At 39.7% G+C, this 15,828-nt stretch overlaps 1 protein-coding gene and 1 non-coding gene across 3 annotated transcripts in view; both read left to right on the forward strand.

The window, feature by feature from the left end:
* The first annotated feature begins 501 nt into the window (after nt 1–501).
* LOC116687975 (casein kinase II subunit alpha) overlaps nt 502–15,828 on the forward strand; it is a 24,003-nt gene continuing 8,676 nt past the window's right edge. Inside the window, exons 1-8 of one of the 2 annotated variants that reach the window (XM_032513721.1) lie at nt 502–630; nt 2,849–3,173; nt 5,204–5,315; nt 5,416–5,517; nt 12,511–12,561; nt 12,868–12,927; nt 13,199–13,282; nt 13,515–13,625. In XM_032513721.1, the coding sequence (XP_032369612.1) occupies nt 3,073–3,173; nt 5,204–5,315; nt 5,416–5,517; nt 12,511–12,561; nt 12,868–12,927; nt 13,199–13,282; nt 13,515–13,625 (621 nt within the window). In that variant the 5' untranslated portion in view covers nt 502–630; nt 2,849–3,072. The remainder of the gene's footprint in view (nt 631–2,848; nt 3,174–5,203; nt 5,316–5,415; nt 5,518–12,510; nt 12,562–12,867; nt 12,928–13,198; nt 13,283–13,514; nt 13,626–15,828) is intronic. The other variant, XM_032513722.1, reaches the window with a different exon arrangement.
* Nucleotides 12,626–12,762, forward strand: LOC116688718 (small nucleolar RNA SNORA57). The gene has a single exon (XR_004331849.1). It is a non-coding gene; the product is annotated as a small nucleolar RNA SNORA57 (small nucleolar RNA).

Below are 15,828 nucleotides of genomic sequence, written 5' to 3' on the forward strand. Positions count from 1 at the left end.
ACACTACATATCCATTGGGTCACTCAGGTAATTTAGGACCATTCTGATCTAGGATTTTAAAGCCTTGAATGTCTAATAAATGGTATGTTTTAAATCTTTTTCAGGCAAACAATACATTGATAACCTGAGACCAATTACTTTATTAAATGTGGACTTCAAATGATTTACCAAGGTTATTGCTAATAGGTTGAAAGATGGTATTGAACAGATAATAAGCACAACTCAATCGGGGTTTTTCAAAGAAAGATCCATTCACAATAACATTAGACTGGTTCTTGACCTACTAGATTAAAACAACTGGATTGGTGACATGGGTTTAATTTTTTTTTTTCAGATTTTCACAAAGCTTCAGTGGACCATGCATTTATACTGAGATGTTAAGATTAGTTTGGTTTTGGTTCAGAATTCTATGCGTAGATCGTTCTCTTAATACATCAATGACGTAGATACGTAGATGGCGTTGGTCAGCCATATTGTCTCTGATACAGCAGAAATCACACACACACACACACACACACACACACAAACACACACACACACACACACAGGCGACGGAGGGAGGCGAGGATCGTTGGCTTCACGAAAGTCATCTTACTGGGAAGCATTTCGGTCGTCGGATTGATCAAGGGGGTAAATAACCACTGCAGTGTGCCTGTACCGTTGATAATGCAGGCTCCTTTTCTCTGTGAAAACTAGCGATTGTTCCCGTTAGCCATGCTAATGTTAGCGTGCTAGTATTTAGGCCCGCCTAGAGCCGATAAGTTACTAAACCCTTCTGCTCACACACAGTCGGGTGGTACAGCTAACGTTAACTAATACGCAATTGCTTTAGTCGTCGGAGCATATAACTAGCGTTAGTTTCTCCACTGCATGACACATAATAGCGACATAACGTTAACATTACCGACATCGCATAACTCGAATGAATTATGTGCTGTTAATGCTAACGGTAGCTAAACTGGTCAACATGGGTTTTTTTACACACAACACTGTGCTGGGTCTTCCTGGCTCAGACTCACGGATGTAAAATAAGGGATATAATAATGCCTTCGGAACCGAAAAGTGAAGCCATGCAGAAGTGTCTTAACCCTGCATTCTCTCTAATTTCCAGCAGGGGGCGACTCCAATGGTTACCGTTGATATTACCTTAAGGAACGTGTTAATACTTAGTTTATGGTCTTAGTTGCTACTTTTCAAGTCTTCTTCAAAACAACATGATGTTCTTTTTGTAAATTATGGTACCACAAACTTCTACCATTTTTAAGTCACTGTTCTATTATCTTTATTGTTACTAGTATTAACACAAGAGCCTGGGTCTGGCCCAGGTTTCTTCCTAAAAGGGAGTTTTTTGCACGAGTGACTTGCTCTTGGGTGAATTACTATAATTATTGGGACTTTACAAATTATAGTGTGGTCTAGCCCTACTTTATCTGTAAAGTGTCTCGAGATAACTGTAACTGTTATGATTTTATACTATAAATAAAATTGAATTGAATTTATTTAAAAATTGACAATTACGCAGGGGGTGTTTTAGGGACACAGTTACATGCAAGAATCAGGACGGAGGTTTTAGCAATTTGTATCCATGGCACTGTGTACATTAAAATAGCTGTGAACTTATTTTTGAGTGATCACACTTGAACTGCAGTGTTGTTTTTCAGAGACAGACCTGTCTACTATTAGAAAGCTGAGATTGCAGAGGCAAACAGGGCTGAGAAATTACAGTCCCCAATGGCCCCAAGAGACAAAGCCCCTAACATATTTCCATCTTGCTTGCTACTTACTATTGCAAAAGTTATTGGGGAAAAACAGTGTCTTACCTAGTTATGTAATGTTAGTAGCCTTCTCCGTCTCCGGTGCTAGACGTGTTTTGATCGGTGACGGTACAATACCATTTTTTGCTTCCTGATGTGTTTAATGTAGATTTTCTTTAGGGCTTTATTACCTGGTATCAGATTTCTGCATAAACTCAAGTACTTCCCGATAACGGTACCTGTGTTTTAGGCAGTATTGGAGGCGATACTGGTAATGGAACATCTCTACATATAATGGCCATCCAACAATCCTAGTCAAAAACGTTTGTACTTTATTATGTATGTTTTTTGACAGGCACCTCATCTGTATCCCCTCTTAGCCACTAGATGCAGCACCATCAGCTTCCAGTCTCCAGCACCCTTTTGACCAAATCTGCCCGCACAATTTTATAAATGAGGCCCCTGGTCACTATCCAAAGCTCATCATGGCCATATGTGAAGGTTAGAGCAACACTTGTGAGTGTTAGGGTCAGCTCCCTCCTCAGCACAGTGCCTGTGTGTGTGCTGCAGTGATTCTCCTGTTGATCTGATGCTCCATCTTACCACACAACAACTCGTCCCAGGGTCACTCGTGATATATCTGAAGTTATCACTCCTTCTCCTGTCTCACAATCACTAAGTGGGCCAGGCCACAATAGTGGCAATTAATAGTTGTTTTTGTTTGTAGCTTGAGCTTGCCTTTTGTCAGCCAGCTCAGTGTTGCCTTCACTCAACAACTAGTTTTTTAATGGTAGAGTACATCTGAAGACTATGATACATTTATTAAGGCACATTGCCAAAAGTGCACTGGTGTGCGCATTTCTGGCTTTTCTCTATTTCCTGTCATTTTAAATGGATGGATGAAGACACTGCTGACACCTATACCTTTAGGGTGGCGGTAGCTCAGTCTGTAGGGAGTTGGGCAAGGTGCCAAGGTGCTCTTGAGCAAGGCACTGAACTCTGACGTCTCTCCATTAGTGCATGTATAGGTACTGAACATGTGTGTGTAATTCAGGCCTGTGTGTAATAACAACCTTTCCCATCTTCTTTGTCAGCTATCCCACCTTGCCCCTGGTGGCCCCTCCCCCCATCCTCAGGCAAAGCCTCCCCCCCACCCTCCCGACCCCCCCAAACCCCTTGCCCCATTGGGATCAACCCCCCCACCCCTCAACTCCTACCTTCCCTCCTCTTCCTCCCTCTCTCTCACCCATCCTCCCTGTACTTCCGCCATCCTCCGCTGCAGTAAAATCTCCCCACCATCTCTGCCAAGCTGTCGGACATGTCAGGACCCGTGCCAAGCCGGGCCCGAGTGTACACCGAGGTCAACACTCACCGGCCCAGGGAGTACTGGGACTATGAGTCTCACGTGGTTGAGTGGGGGTAAATATTTTGTTAACCGTAACCCCTATTTTCCTGAGGTGCCGCGGTTTGGTTCTGTCCTCCGCCACGCGTCATACCACACCAAGCCTGCCTGACTCGCATATTTTATTGTCTCTACAAGTACTTGAAAGAACAATCTTCAGTTTATTAGCTAGTGTCCACTCCTGTAAGTAACTGCATGTTTTGTGTACAGAGGACTGTATTTGGCAAGCGCATTACATTTTGAACAGAAATTAACACTGGCGAAATAATTTTGTTTTCCTATGCTGTGCTCAATAAGTGTATTTGCATGTTTGCTACTATTTATATTAAAGTGCAATAATAATCCCTTTCACACAGTTTACTCATGTTCAAAAACTCTCTACGCCCAGGTAGACGCTGCTGCGCTCTGGTCATGTCTTCCTTTGCTCTCTTGACAAAGTTGCTTTCTGATTGGCTGTTTGTCTCCAATTAGCTCAAAAGTAGCAGGAAACATATCTCCGGGGGAACATTCTGCTTTTACTGCTGTTACTTGGCAAGATTGTTGAGGAGCTTAAATAATCAGATATATTTAAATTCTGATTAATTTAAAACAAATATCTGCTACATCTGTGGCTCAACACAGATGTTCAAACTTATAGCAAAGTAATGGGTGGTAGAAATAAATAGCTATACCCTAGTTCATCTAGCTCACCCAGTAAGAGCGTGCGTCCTTTGCAGCAGGCCGGGTTTGAATCTGACCTCTCTCTCTCTCCCCCCCCTCCCTCCCTCCCTCCCTCCCTCCCACTTTCCTGTATATCCACTGTCACTATCAAATAAAGGGAAAAGCCCCAAAAAACAATCTTAAAAAAATGTAATGAATGACTGTTAAGCCACACTTCAAAGAGTAGGCCTAGCTAATAGAATTTCTGACCAAACCAACCTAAACGTTTACAGTTCAATTGCATGAAAATGTAAGAATATTCACTTTAATATACTAGTGTGAACACATTGGGATTGAAAGGGTGGGGTATGTGAGCTAATATGACAGGGCTGTGTGGAACACCTCAGTCTGTTGCTAATGCTAACATTAGCTAATTTCTGTCAAAAAGCAGTAGCTGACTAATGTTACTGCTGAGATATAGTTTTAAATTCAATACATTTAAAAATAAAAAAGGATATGTTAACATTACCATGCACAGTGCAAACACATGACGACACTTCACAAGTCTTACAACACCTCTCTGGTCTCCTTAGCTAACTTCTGCCAAGATATGGTTTGTAACGTTTCTGCTTTTTGAGACAAATTATTAGAAAAATATTAAACTACTTACATGTGGCTATAGTGTGACATGAAGGTAGGCCTACTGCTGTTTAGTCTCGCATTTCGAGCTATTATGTTTATGCTATTATGCTGTTATGGTCTGCTGCTGTGTGCTAAGTTATTGCTTGTAAAATGATAAGTCAAACTATATTTAGTCACATAAGGAGATACGAGTCACACGTGTGTATGCTGTACCAAAAAACTGAACAGAAAAAGACTGTTCCTCGTAGGTTTGTGTTCCCTGCTACTTGCAGTCTAATTGGAGACAAACAATATATCAGAATTGACATTTAATTCTATGATTGGTTGGTTTTGTGGCACGCTTGTAATGCTGTAAAAATTTGAGCAAGTGTGTTAAGAGTTGAGGGGGATATGATCTGAGTGCAGCAGAGAGGGCACATGAGTAAACTGCGTGAGAGGGGTTATTACTGCACATTACTATAGATAATAGCCCACATGCAAATACAAAAAAATTGAGTACAGAATAGGTTTTTGTTTGCTCAAACAAAAGTATATTTGCCAGTGTTAATTTCTGTTCATAATGCAATGAGCTTGCAAAATATAGTTCTATGTACTCAAAACATACAGTTACTCAGGAATGAGGCACATACTGTATAAAACGCCATATGGAACACAGTGCAGACGCGCCCGGTGGAAAATGGGGGCAACACAGCATTTGCAACATGCTGCATGACAACCCCTCTATCCAGCTGATGTTGATGCTTTGATTTTTTTTTTTTTTTCACAGAAACCAGGATGACTTTCAATTGGTGCGTAAGCTAGGGCGTGGCAAGTACAGTGAAGTCTTTGAAGCAATCAACATCACGAATAATGAGAAGGTGGTGGTGAAGATACTCAAGGTAAATATATTCCGAGACTTCGATCAAGGCAGTTTGTCCAATTGAATGATTAAATGATTTAATCCCATCAGCCTAACTGCCTTGTCTTTTTCACCTTTAGCCCGTGAAAAAAAAGAAAATCAAGCGTGAGATCAAGATTTTGGAGAACCTGCGTGGAGGTCCTAACATAATCTCCCTCATCGATATTGTGAAAGACCCAGTAGTAAGTATAGTATAGTGATTGGCAAGAACATTGTGTAAATAACATTTTGTCAAAGCATCAATAGTCAGCCATACAATATCGTTGCAATAAATACATTGAGGTATTTGGTCAAGAACATCGTGATATTTGATTTTCTCTATATTGCCCAGCCCTAAGTCATACAGATTTTTATACAAAACAAACCATGTTGGAATGTCTGATATATCATTACTGTACCAATAGCGTGACGAGCCCACCACCTGTGCAAGCTTATCGATTTCGCTTGTGAAGTATATGTCTGTAAGTACTTAGCCTGCTGCGGTTGTTAGTTTGATAAATGTATCTTAGCGGTTATACAGCCTTGTATTTCTATGTTGCGTCAGGGCTCTCTCCAAAGAATTTAGCAACCGTGCACGGTTGATACATGATGGTGTCGGAGTGCCGTCATTATCATTTAAAATCTGTGGTTACAAATTAAGATTTCTGCTGTGACATTAAAACATTTATTCAAACAGAATTCCAAGCCAAGTTGGACCTTTACTGTTAATTATGTCAATAAGAATTAAATTTGAGCCAAAAAATACCATTACTTGAGCTCTGGCAACTTGTGACTTAAGAGGCTGATTAATAGCAACTATAACATTAGATTAAATTGTGAAAGTTGGTTGGGTAGCTGCAGCTCTAGTTCACACTGTAAGCAACAAGTGACCATGTGTTGTGTGTAGCGATGGTCCGATACCATTTTTTGCTTCCCTATATTGATTCTGATACCTGAACTTGCGGATCGGCGGATACCAAGTACTGATCTGATACCAGTGCGTCATATATTTTATGTTTTAACAACTGTATACCACTATCCCTGTATGGATGTGATATGATTTCTATCATTGTTGTCAGTATGGCTCAGGTTAAACTCTTTGTGAAACATGATCAAACCCAAACAATGAACGCCACAGAACTTTCTTTTATCATCCAGTTTGACAGTTATAACAGAAAAAGAACATAAATAAAGTACTTTAAGGTAGATTTTCTTTTGAGCTTTTTTTATGTGGTATCAGATCGGTGCATAAACTCCAGTACTTAGCGATACCAGGTTTAGGCAGTATCGGAGGCGATACTGATACTGGTATCGGAACATCTCTAGTTGTGTGTCTGTATGTGTTGATTTTTAAAACATTTGCGTCAAAACTGCTATAATTAATATGAAATTGCTCTGTATTTATTGTAGCTAACGAGTGCTAATTACATTACAATAAATTTGGCAAAAATCAAAGCAATTGAGCACTGACATCAACTCAACGATAGATTCAACTGTTCCTCAATCTCTATTTTGGAAATGTCAGTTAACTAGAATTTAAAGTCACAATCTTTAAATGTGGAAGCTCTGAATGGCTGGATTGCACCTCATCAATTGTAAAATAATATATGAACGAAAGTAGAATGCATGAAAAGGTTACAGAAGGTACACTATTTTTATTGTGGAAAGTCTAAAAATAACTTAAATTAAATAAATACATATGCCGACATCTTCAACATTGCTGATAGCTGTATTAACACTCCTTTGACCACAGGTATGTTATTGTAGAATAGTGGGAGAATGAATGTAGCGCCGCTATCAGCTTGCTTCGGTGTTGTTGGTATAATGTTTGGATAGTTCTTAGGTGGAACTATTTTGGTCCGTATGACATATCCAGCGTTTTAATCATTGCTCTGAACCCGTCTTTTTTGACTGTCTGTAGTGGGACCGTTGGTGGGTTGTTATTGCAACTATTATGTTACTCCACCGCTTGCTTCAAGGGTAACGTTAGAAGCACGACCGGCAACAGTGGCTAACATATGTCTCAGCTGTCCTCCATTTAAGTCATTGCGTACGTCTCATTTCCAGTTTTTCCTGCATCCACCGTGTGTGATTGTCTGTGTGCGTCTTGGGGGGAAACTGAGCAGCAGCCCCGCGGCAAAGAGCCAAAAAAACGTTACAGCAGATTTAGATGTTAAAGGTCCCATGGCATGAAAATTTCACTTTATGAGCTTTTTTAACATTAATGAGTTCCCCCCAGCCTATGATCCCCCAGTGGCTAGAAATGGCGATAGGTGTAAACCGAGCCCCTCTGCCTTTGAGAAAGCTCAGATGGGCCGAATAGAGAACAGAATACTGAAGCAAATTCTGGCACATGGGACTGCTGTGATTGTCGTGGGAATCTCCAGTTTTTTGGTCAAATTTGCGGTAAAGTTGCGGCGATTGGTCAAAATTGCGAGTCGCGCCGAATTCACGGTTGAATTTGCGTGAATTGTTGTGATCGCAACATCGCAAATTGACCGAACAAACACAAAATTGGTTTAGAATCAGCCAAGTATCCCTTTTACTACGGGGAACTGAAACTGTGTTCTCTTCAAAGCCCCCAAATTCTTTACTGGCGAGTGTAGGCTAACATTACCTGCACTGTGTTTGATAGGAACTGCCTGGGTATGTGCCGAGGTTTTATTTTATTGGGAGCATGATTATTTTTTGAAGAGTTTCACACAGTCAGTCCACATAAAACACATCGCGGCTATGTTCACTTCCAGCTAACTGCACGACGAACAATGAGGACAAAAACGGCATCACCAATCTGTTTTAGCAGAATATTCTCTATCTAGCTCAGCTAAAAAAAACACTGGATCTGCAGCACGTAATTGTGTTGATCACTACCCAGCCTGTTTGTATGTCCTAGGTTACCGACCACGTGATGTTCACATGTTCACCTGACTATAAAAGATAGTACACAACTATTTTTACAGACGTGTGAGCTAACTACATCATCATCATCATCATCATCACTTTATTTATAAAGCGCTTTCACATCAGCAGTAGCTGAACAAAGTGCTGTACATGAAGGCAGCAAACACAGATAAAAATAACAATCACATATCATAAAAATATAAACTGGGGGTGAAGATCTACCCAATAACACTATATAAAACAGATAAGATCAAGTCTTAGTTTGGTTGAAAGCCAAAGTGTAGAAATGATTTTAAGAAGAGTTTTAAAAATCGGTATTGAGGAAGCCTGACGAATGGTCAAAGGTAAGGCATTCCATAACTTAGGAGCACAACAGAAAAGGCCCTGTCCCCTCTAAGCTTCCGCTTGGATCCGGGGACGACCAGGAGCCTGTCAGCCGACCGAGTGACCGGGAGGAGTGTAGCGGTTGAGTAGCTGAATTAAATAAGACGGGGCAAGACCGTTTAAAGCTTTAAAAGTAATCAAGAGGATTTTAAAATGGACTCTAAATGCACAGGCAGCCAGTGAAGTGAAGCCAGGCGGGAGTGATGTGTTCTCTCTTTCGGGTTCCAGTCAAAACCCGTGCAGCAGCGTTCTGGACTAGCTGCAGACGTGCGAGTAGGGATTTACTGAGTCCAAAATACAGGGAATTACAGTAATCCAGCCGTAAAGAAATGAAGGCATGGATTACGGTTTCTAACTGCTGCCTGGAAGGAAAGGTTTCACCTTTACCAACTTCCTCAGATGAAAAAAACTTAATTTGACTGGGGCGTTGATTTGCTGTCCAGTTTAAAATCACTGTCCAATCTAAAACCAAGATTTAATACTGTGGTTTAAGATATAGGCTAAGGGCCCAGCTCAGTAGGGATCTCATATGAGCCACCAGGTCCAAACATTATCACCTCTGTTTTCTTTTCATTAAAATTTAAAAGTTTAAGGCCATCCATGCTTAATATCCTCCAGACATGCTAAAAGAGTGTAATAGAACAGGTGTCATGTCGTTTTAAGGGTACATAAATCTGGCAGTCGTCTGCATAACAATGGAAAGAAATACCATGTTTTCTAAGAATAGACCAAAAGGAAGCAGAATCCAATGAAAAGCAAGGACCTAAAATTGAACCCTGGGAACACCACATGACAGTGGAGCAGCATGGGATTCAAACTCAGCCATTTGAACATGAAATGTTCTGTCAGACAGGTAGGATCTAAACCACTCCAGGACAGTGCCACAAGGCCTACTGGTGCTGTAACCTTGAGATTAAAATGCTGTGGTCTACAGTATCAAAGGCAGCGGTAAGGTCCAACAGGACCAAGATTCCATTATTACCGGAATCGCATGCCAAGAGGATGTCATTGCAGACCTTCAACAGTGCGACTCCTGTCTGTGTGGTTTTAAATCCAGATTGAAAACCTCTGATAAACCCTGCTCATCAAGAAAAGACTTTAGTTGTAGATACACAATTTTCTCCAAGATTTTAGATACAAATGGGAGCTTGGAAATTGGCCTAAAATTATTCAACACAGTAGGATCTAAACCAGGTTTCTTTATCAGGGGTGTCACTACAGCATGCTTAAAGTCTGCAGGAACCACACCGGATGACAGGCTACCATTTACAATAGCAAGTACCCAGTACCAAATAGTGGGAAAAACTTCTTTAAACAGCCTTGGTGGAAGAACATCACAGGGAGAGCCAGAAGGCTTAATATGAGTAACCACATCCTTCAGGTGTGATAGCGTCACAGGCTCAAATTGATTAAAAACAACAGGGCAAGCAGCACAAACAGAGGGATCTAAACCAGAATAACAGTTGAGCGCCCTCGCAGAGGCGACCTTATCAATAAAAAATTGCATAAAATTGTTACAGAGTGCAATGGAGGATTCCAAACCAACAGTTTGTGGAACGTTAAAAAGAGAGTCAATAGTACTAAAAAGCATTCGTGGATTCTGGGCGTGAGATGAAAAAATATTAGAGAAATACTCTTTTCTTGCCTCTTTAACAGCATTCTGGTAGTTTCGCCAGCAATCTTTAACCCTTGTGTTGTCTTCACTTTCGGGACCCTCTCGTATCCCTCGAGTCAAACTGACCCGTGACTTATAAAAACAATTCAGAAATAAAATTCTACTTCATAATCTATTAAAAAATATTGTTTTTATCCTAATTTCAAACAAATAGAGATAACATAAAGTATATGTTTAGGGAAGGCAATCAGTCTCTACTAGAACACAATTAAAAAAGGAAGTGTGATTCGTTATAATTCATGTTAAAAATCTCCTATGGAAAAAAACATAAGTGGTCATATCGAGAATAATTTTCTGAATTGAGTCAGGAATACATGTTTATCAAAGAAAATAAGGTAAGGCCGTTGTTTTTCAGGTAGAAAAATTGTAACTTGTACCATTTTAATTCTTGTACAAATTTGAAATGGGTCAATTTGACCTGAACACCATACAAGGGTTAAAAAAAGACAGTTCCCTTGTGCATGGAGTCACAGCAGTGCTCTGCTGAGAGTGAACAGAGGAAGCACTGGAATGTATATTTGGCATCATTTTCTAAAAGAACGGGAAACACTGATTTATGAAACTGCCTGAACGACGTTCTGGATTGTTCCGGCCCACTTCAACCCCTTATCACAGCTAAGGTGGTTGTTGTCCTACTGCTTCACCTCTGGCCCAACAATGCCCTTTAGCCCAGGCCAGATAAAATACTCTCAATTAGGAAAGTTGAAACTTTCCACTTGCAAGGTTCTGACACCTGCCAGTTTACAGCAATGAGACTAGATGATATGGTGTATCATCTCCCTAGCAACAACTCTCTGTACATCCGTTCTAACATACAAACATAACACACGATTAATTGTTATAAAATCGCGATCTCAATTCACCCTGTTCACCCTGTTTTTTTTTTTTTTTGATGACTTCAGTTCTTATTTAATTTTCCGAGCCGACTGCATAACAAACTCTACAAGTTTCTTCTGTGAGTTTTAAACATAGACTGTATAAAATAGGTGTTAAAGTGCTGCAAAGCTCTCCCTTCTCTTCGTTGAAGCCTCTATGTTTACAGGCTTGTAGTGGTGTGCTATAGGTGTCAAAAAAATCTGTGTTTAGGACTGCCAATTTGTTTTGTCATGGTTCATGTGTGCAATAAAAATTACAGTTTTGTGAGAAAAGAATCGTGGCAGAGAATTGTGATATCAATTCTAAGCTTAAAAAAAAATCCATATTTTTCCCTGAATCGTGCAGGCCTATATGGTAGTGATAAAATGGCCAAAGCATTGGATTTATGGTTTTCCTATACCACCTATCTATTCTGGGATAGGGTAGAAATAAAAACACAATCACAATGATAAAACAATCACAGATGTCCTGGGCATTGCGAAGCCCCGATAGTGGAGATAGCTAAAGGGAAGGGACATTTGGCCTGTCTCTCACACGCTGGGCGTCCCTGATGTGACGCTTTATGCCAGGAATATTAGTTGATCAATTGAGCCAGACCTTTGCTTAATTGACTGTCCACAGGCTGGAATTTCCTTGTTTACTTGTGTATAGAATGTGAATGGACATTTGGAGACTTGGCCATAGTGTTGCTTACAGTGTGCTGTTAGTTTGTATAGATTCTGCATTAGTGCCATAGCTTATTACAGTGTTGCTGTAATTGCTGTTTCAGTAAAATTGATAAATTACCTGGGCCCTGTGGTTTAACCCTCATGTTGTCCTTGGGTCAAATTGACTCGTTTTCCCATATCAATGTTCTTTTTAACTACTCAAAATAACATGATTGATTCCACTCTATGGCAAGTACAAATCTCTACTTTCATTAATTTTGGGGTGTCTTATTCAATTTTATAGCATTTGGAAGAAAACAATTGAAGTTGTTTTGAAATAGCATTGAGTAAAAGTTGACATATTCCAGTCTGTGATTATTCATCAACATACAATCCTTTAGTTTTAGTCTAAATAATTCCTAATTTCTGCCTTTCTAACTTAAACATTAGGTATGATTTACTATAAATGAGGTTTACTGACCATAAACTCCAAAAATAACTGTAAAACTGAAGTTAATAAGTTGGTGTTACGTAGTGTTAAAAACGTCAAAAAAGTGGCAAACGTTGAAAAACAGTGTTGAAAAAAGGGACAAAAACATTAGAAAAAGTTTAAAACCTTGATAAAAAGCTTCAACAAAAGTGTTGATTTTCAATTTTGACAGGAAGACAACACAAGGGATAATGTTAAAATACACAACCTTTTACTTTTTCAGTCCAGGACGCCTGCCTTGGTCTTCGAGCATGTTAACAACACAGACTTCAAGGTAGGAACTAAACTTTTTTCCTTTTATTTCCTCTATAAAAGTTTTTTGTGCAAGATTATGGAAACCTCCTTTCTTGGCATACTCGTTGTTTTCCTGCACACGTGTGTGTATGTGATGGAGGAATATGATAGTCCAATGCTATGTCTTCGGTGCCAGAAAGTCAACCATCGTCTGGTTCTATCCTCAATCACTGGCACATTTCCACAGGTTGTTGTAAGTGATGTATGGCTGTTCCATGAATGTATGCTGCCGGTTTACTGTAATACATTGCCGTAGAAAGCCTAATGGTATTGTTTTGGTCTCCAGCAACTGTACCAGACCCTGACAGACTATGACATCCGGTTCTACATGTACGAGATCCTCAAGGTATGTCTCCTGGTTACAGCTGCCTCTCAGCTCATAATCTAAAACCTCTAAATGTCCTGAGGGAGGCAAAGCAGTACATCTTTAAGCAAGAACTCCGTTCAAGTCCTTGTTTTGATTTTTGCACATGCTTGGGTATTCATAGAGCACCATCAACGTTGTGTGTGTTATCTAGTAGGCAGCATCTGCAAATCTGTTACTATCTGTTTTAGAATTACTGGGAAGAAAAAAATCTGACCAATGGATCACAGACTTCCTTTGCTCCTATCTCTAGGCCCTGGACTACTGCCATAGCATGGGAATTATGCATAGAGATGTAAAGCCACATAATGTGATGATTGATCATGAACACCGCAAGGTGAGTAAATAAGTCAGTCACTGTCTCCCCAACCTTAACCAAAGTATCACTGTTGTGTAGCTTTTTGTTTGGCTGTTTTGTGTCTGTTTTCAATAATTTACAATTATTGAATTATTGTATCAACACCCATTGTGGTATACAGTATTTCAAAATATTATATGATATATATATACACACACACACAGTATATGTGTGTTTGTAGTTGCTAATTGCTTAATTTCCATGTCTGTAGTTGCGCCTTATTGACTGGGGTCTGGCTGAGTTTTACCACCCAGGACAGGAGTACAACGTCAGAGTGGCCTCCCGCTACTTTAAGGGACCCGAGCTTCTGGTGGACTATCAGGTACGGCTGTGTGCTTCAGGTGGAGTTGAAAGGTTCTGAGTCAGGATTTATGGGGCATTATCGGCCGAAACTGATCACGTCTATTTGAAGCCTTTCATTTATTGTGTAGCATTATTTTAATATTCTAATATTCTATTATACCGTTGTATAATAAGTATTAAAATTAAGAGATGAGAAAGCATTATTCCCACGTTAATTGACAACGGTTATTCCACTCTTGTCTCTTTTATGTCAGCAAATGTCCCGTTAGTGTCGCTCTCGAGTGACTACAGCATAAAGCAACTGTCTATCGGTTCTGTCTGGTCCAACAATTTCAAAGCGTTGAGTCACTGTGGCTGCCCGATCCATACCGGAAATCAACTTGTTCTTCTCATGTTCGAACATGTTTGAGGTCAAGCGTTAAACTCAGTTTGGGTCAGGAGAGCCCATTGGTCAGGGTATTGAACCTGAACGGATCGGGGTTTGGGTGCGGATCAGGCAGTGACCGCACCTAAGGAGCTTTCTGTGCAGGGTGCAGTTGTCCTTTGATATGTGTACTAGAGCCCGACCAATAAAGGATTTTTAAGGCCGATATTGATACAAATATTTGGTGGTTAAAAAATCTGAAATTCCGATAAATCGGCCTATATGTATTTAAAAAAAAAGAAATCCAGAAACGCGTAACAGAACAAACACATTTCCCTAACAGTTATTTGTAGTTATTTATGAGAACTCACTGAAATAATAGGATAATGCAGTTTAAAAAAAACTTGTTTTATTGTCACAACAGAACAGAAGAACATCAAAATATATTACCGTTCTGATAAATAAAATTTATAAAACTTAAGATTTGAAACTTTGAAAGTCCTTTGAACAAAAACACTAAGAACAAAAATCAAAGAGTTGCCAACAAGGACATTGAAGACCGCCCTCTGGTGGGCAAACTATGCAACAACAACACTCATCACATGGTTAAAGGGTGTTTAGTCCATTTTTATTATATTTTTAAAATTTTCCTTTATTGGAAGAATTATAAAGGCTGATACTGATAGTTTGGAAAATGCCTAATATCGGCCAATAATATCGGTCTGGCTCTAATGTGTACCTATACATCCTTGTTTTCAGGTTCCAGCTTTTTCTGAGCCCGGGCGAGGCTTTGCCCTAATTATTTTGACCGCCAGATGAGAATCTTACGCTAAACACAAGCTAAGTTTCCATCCACTTGTCAATCAAATAATCTGAAGTTCGGTAAAAAAAACTCATGCTAATAAAGATGGGGAAAGGGTGTTTCCATCCAATGGCTTTAAAGCAAATAAAAACCTGTTGCATAATGACGTCACATGCTGTTTTGCAATCAAATGGATATATTGAATTGATTTTAGACATTAAGGTTTTTACATTCATTTTCGCACTGAATCGCACAACATTCAAGCAGACTGACAAAAATGGATTGCGCCGTCTACCAACAAATGATAAAATGAAAATGACTTTGCACAAGTTGTAGTGCTTATGTGCCAGCTGATTGCGACATATCAAGCTACAATAAGAAAACAACAACGCTATCAACACATTGCTTTGATGATGCAAATGCAACTTGCCTTTAATTTTCCTTCCGGCACCGCTGCGAGACAACACTTTTTTGAGACACGTCACGCTGTTTGAGCGCCTTTCATTTACTCGCAGGACGTCCCACGGCTTGTCCTAACCTTTGTTGGCCTTTTTCTTTCGCGAGTTCCTGATAAATTAAAATCAAAAAGTCTCCTCGTTCGTCCAATTACATCTGTCTATGTTGACACCGCCATGTGTGCAAATAGAGTGGAAATACTGGGTGGAAATGAACTAAAACAACTTCTTTGTTTTGTGGCAGGTTGCAACCATAAAATGACCTAAAACTAAATCGCAATTCATTATTTATTTGGAAAATAATGTTTCCATCAGCGTTTATTGCATAAGCCGTATATTGATCAAGACAAAATCCAATGAGACCAAACTTATTTCCTTTGAGTTACCATAAGGCATTTTGCATTTGATATAACTTAATTCAGATAGAAACGTGTGGATGGAAACATGGCTAATGGTTTACCCCTGATAACCCCATAGGCCCCGATAAAGTTTGAGAGAGGATGGAATAACTTTTACTGTGTACCAAATATTCCTTACCGAAACGCGTACACATTAAAGCTTTGGTGCTTAACTTTTTGATATTAATGAATGTCCGTTACAT

The sequence above is a fragment of the Etheostoma spectabile genome, chromosome 4 (assembly GCF_008692095.1).
Source record: "Etheostoma spectabile isolate EspeVRDwgs_2016 chromosome 4, UIUC_Espe_1.0, whole genome shotgun sequence".
Lineage (NCBI taxonomy): Eukaryota > Metazoa > Chordata > Actinopteri > Perciformes > Percidae > Etheostoma > Etheostoma spectabile.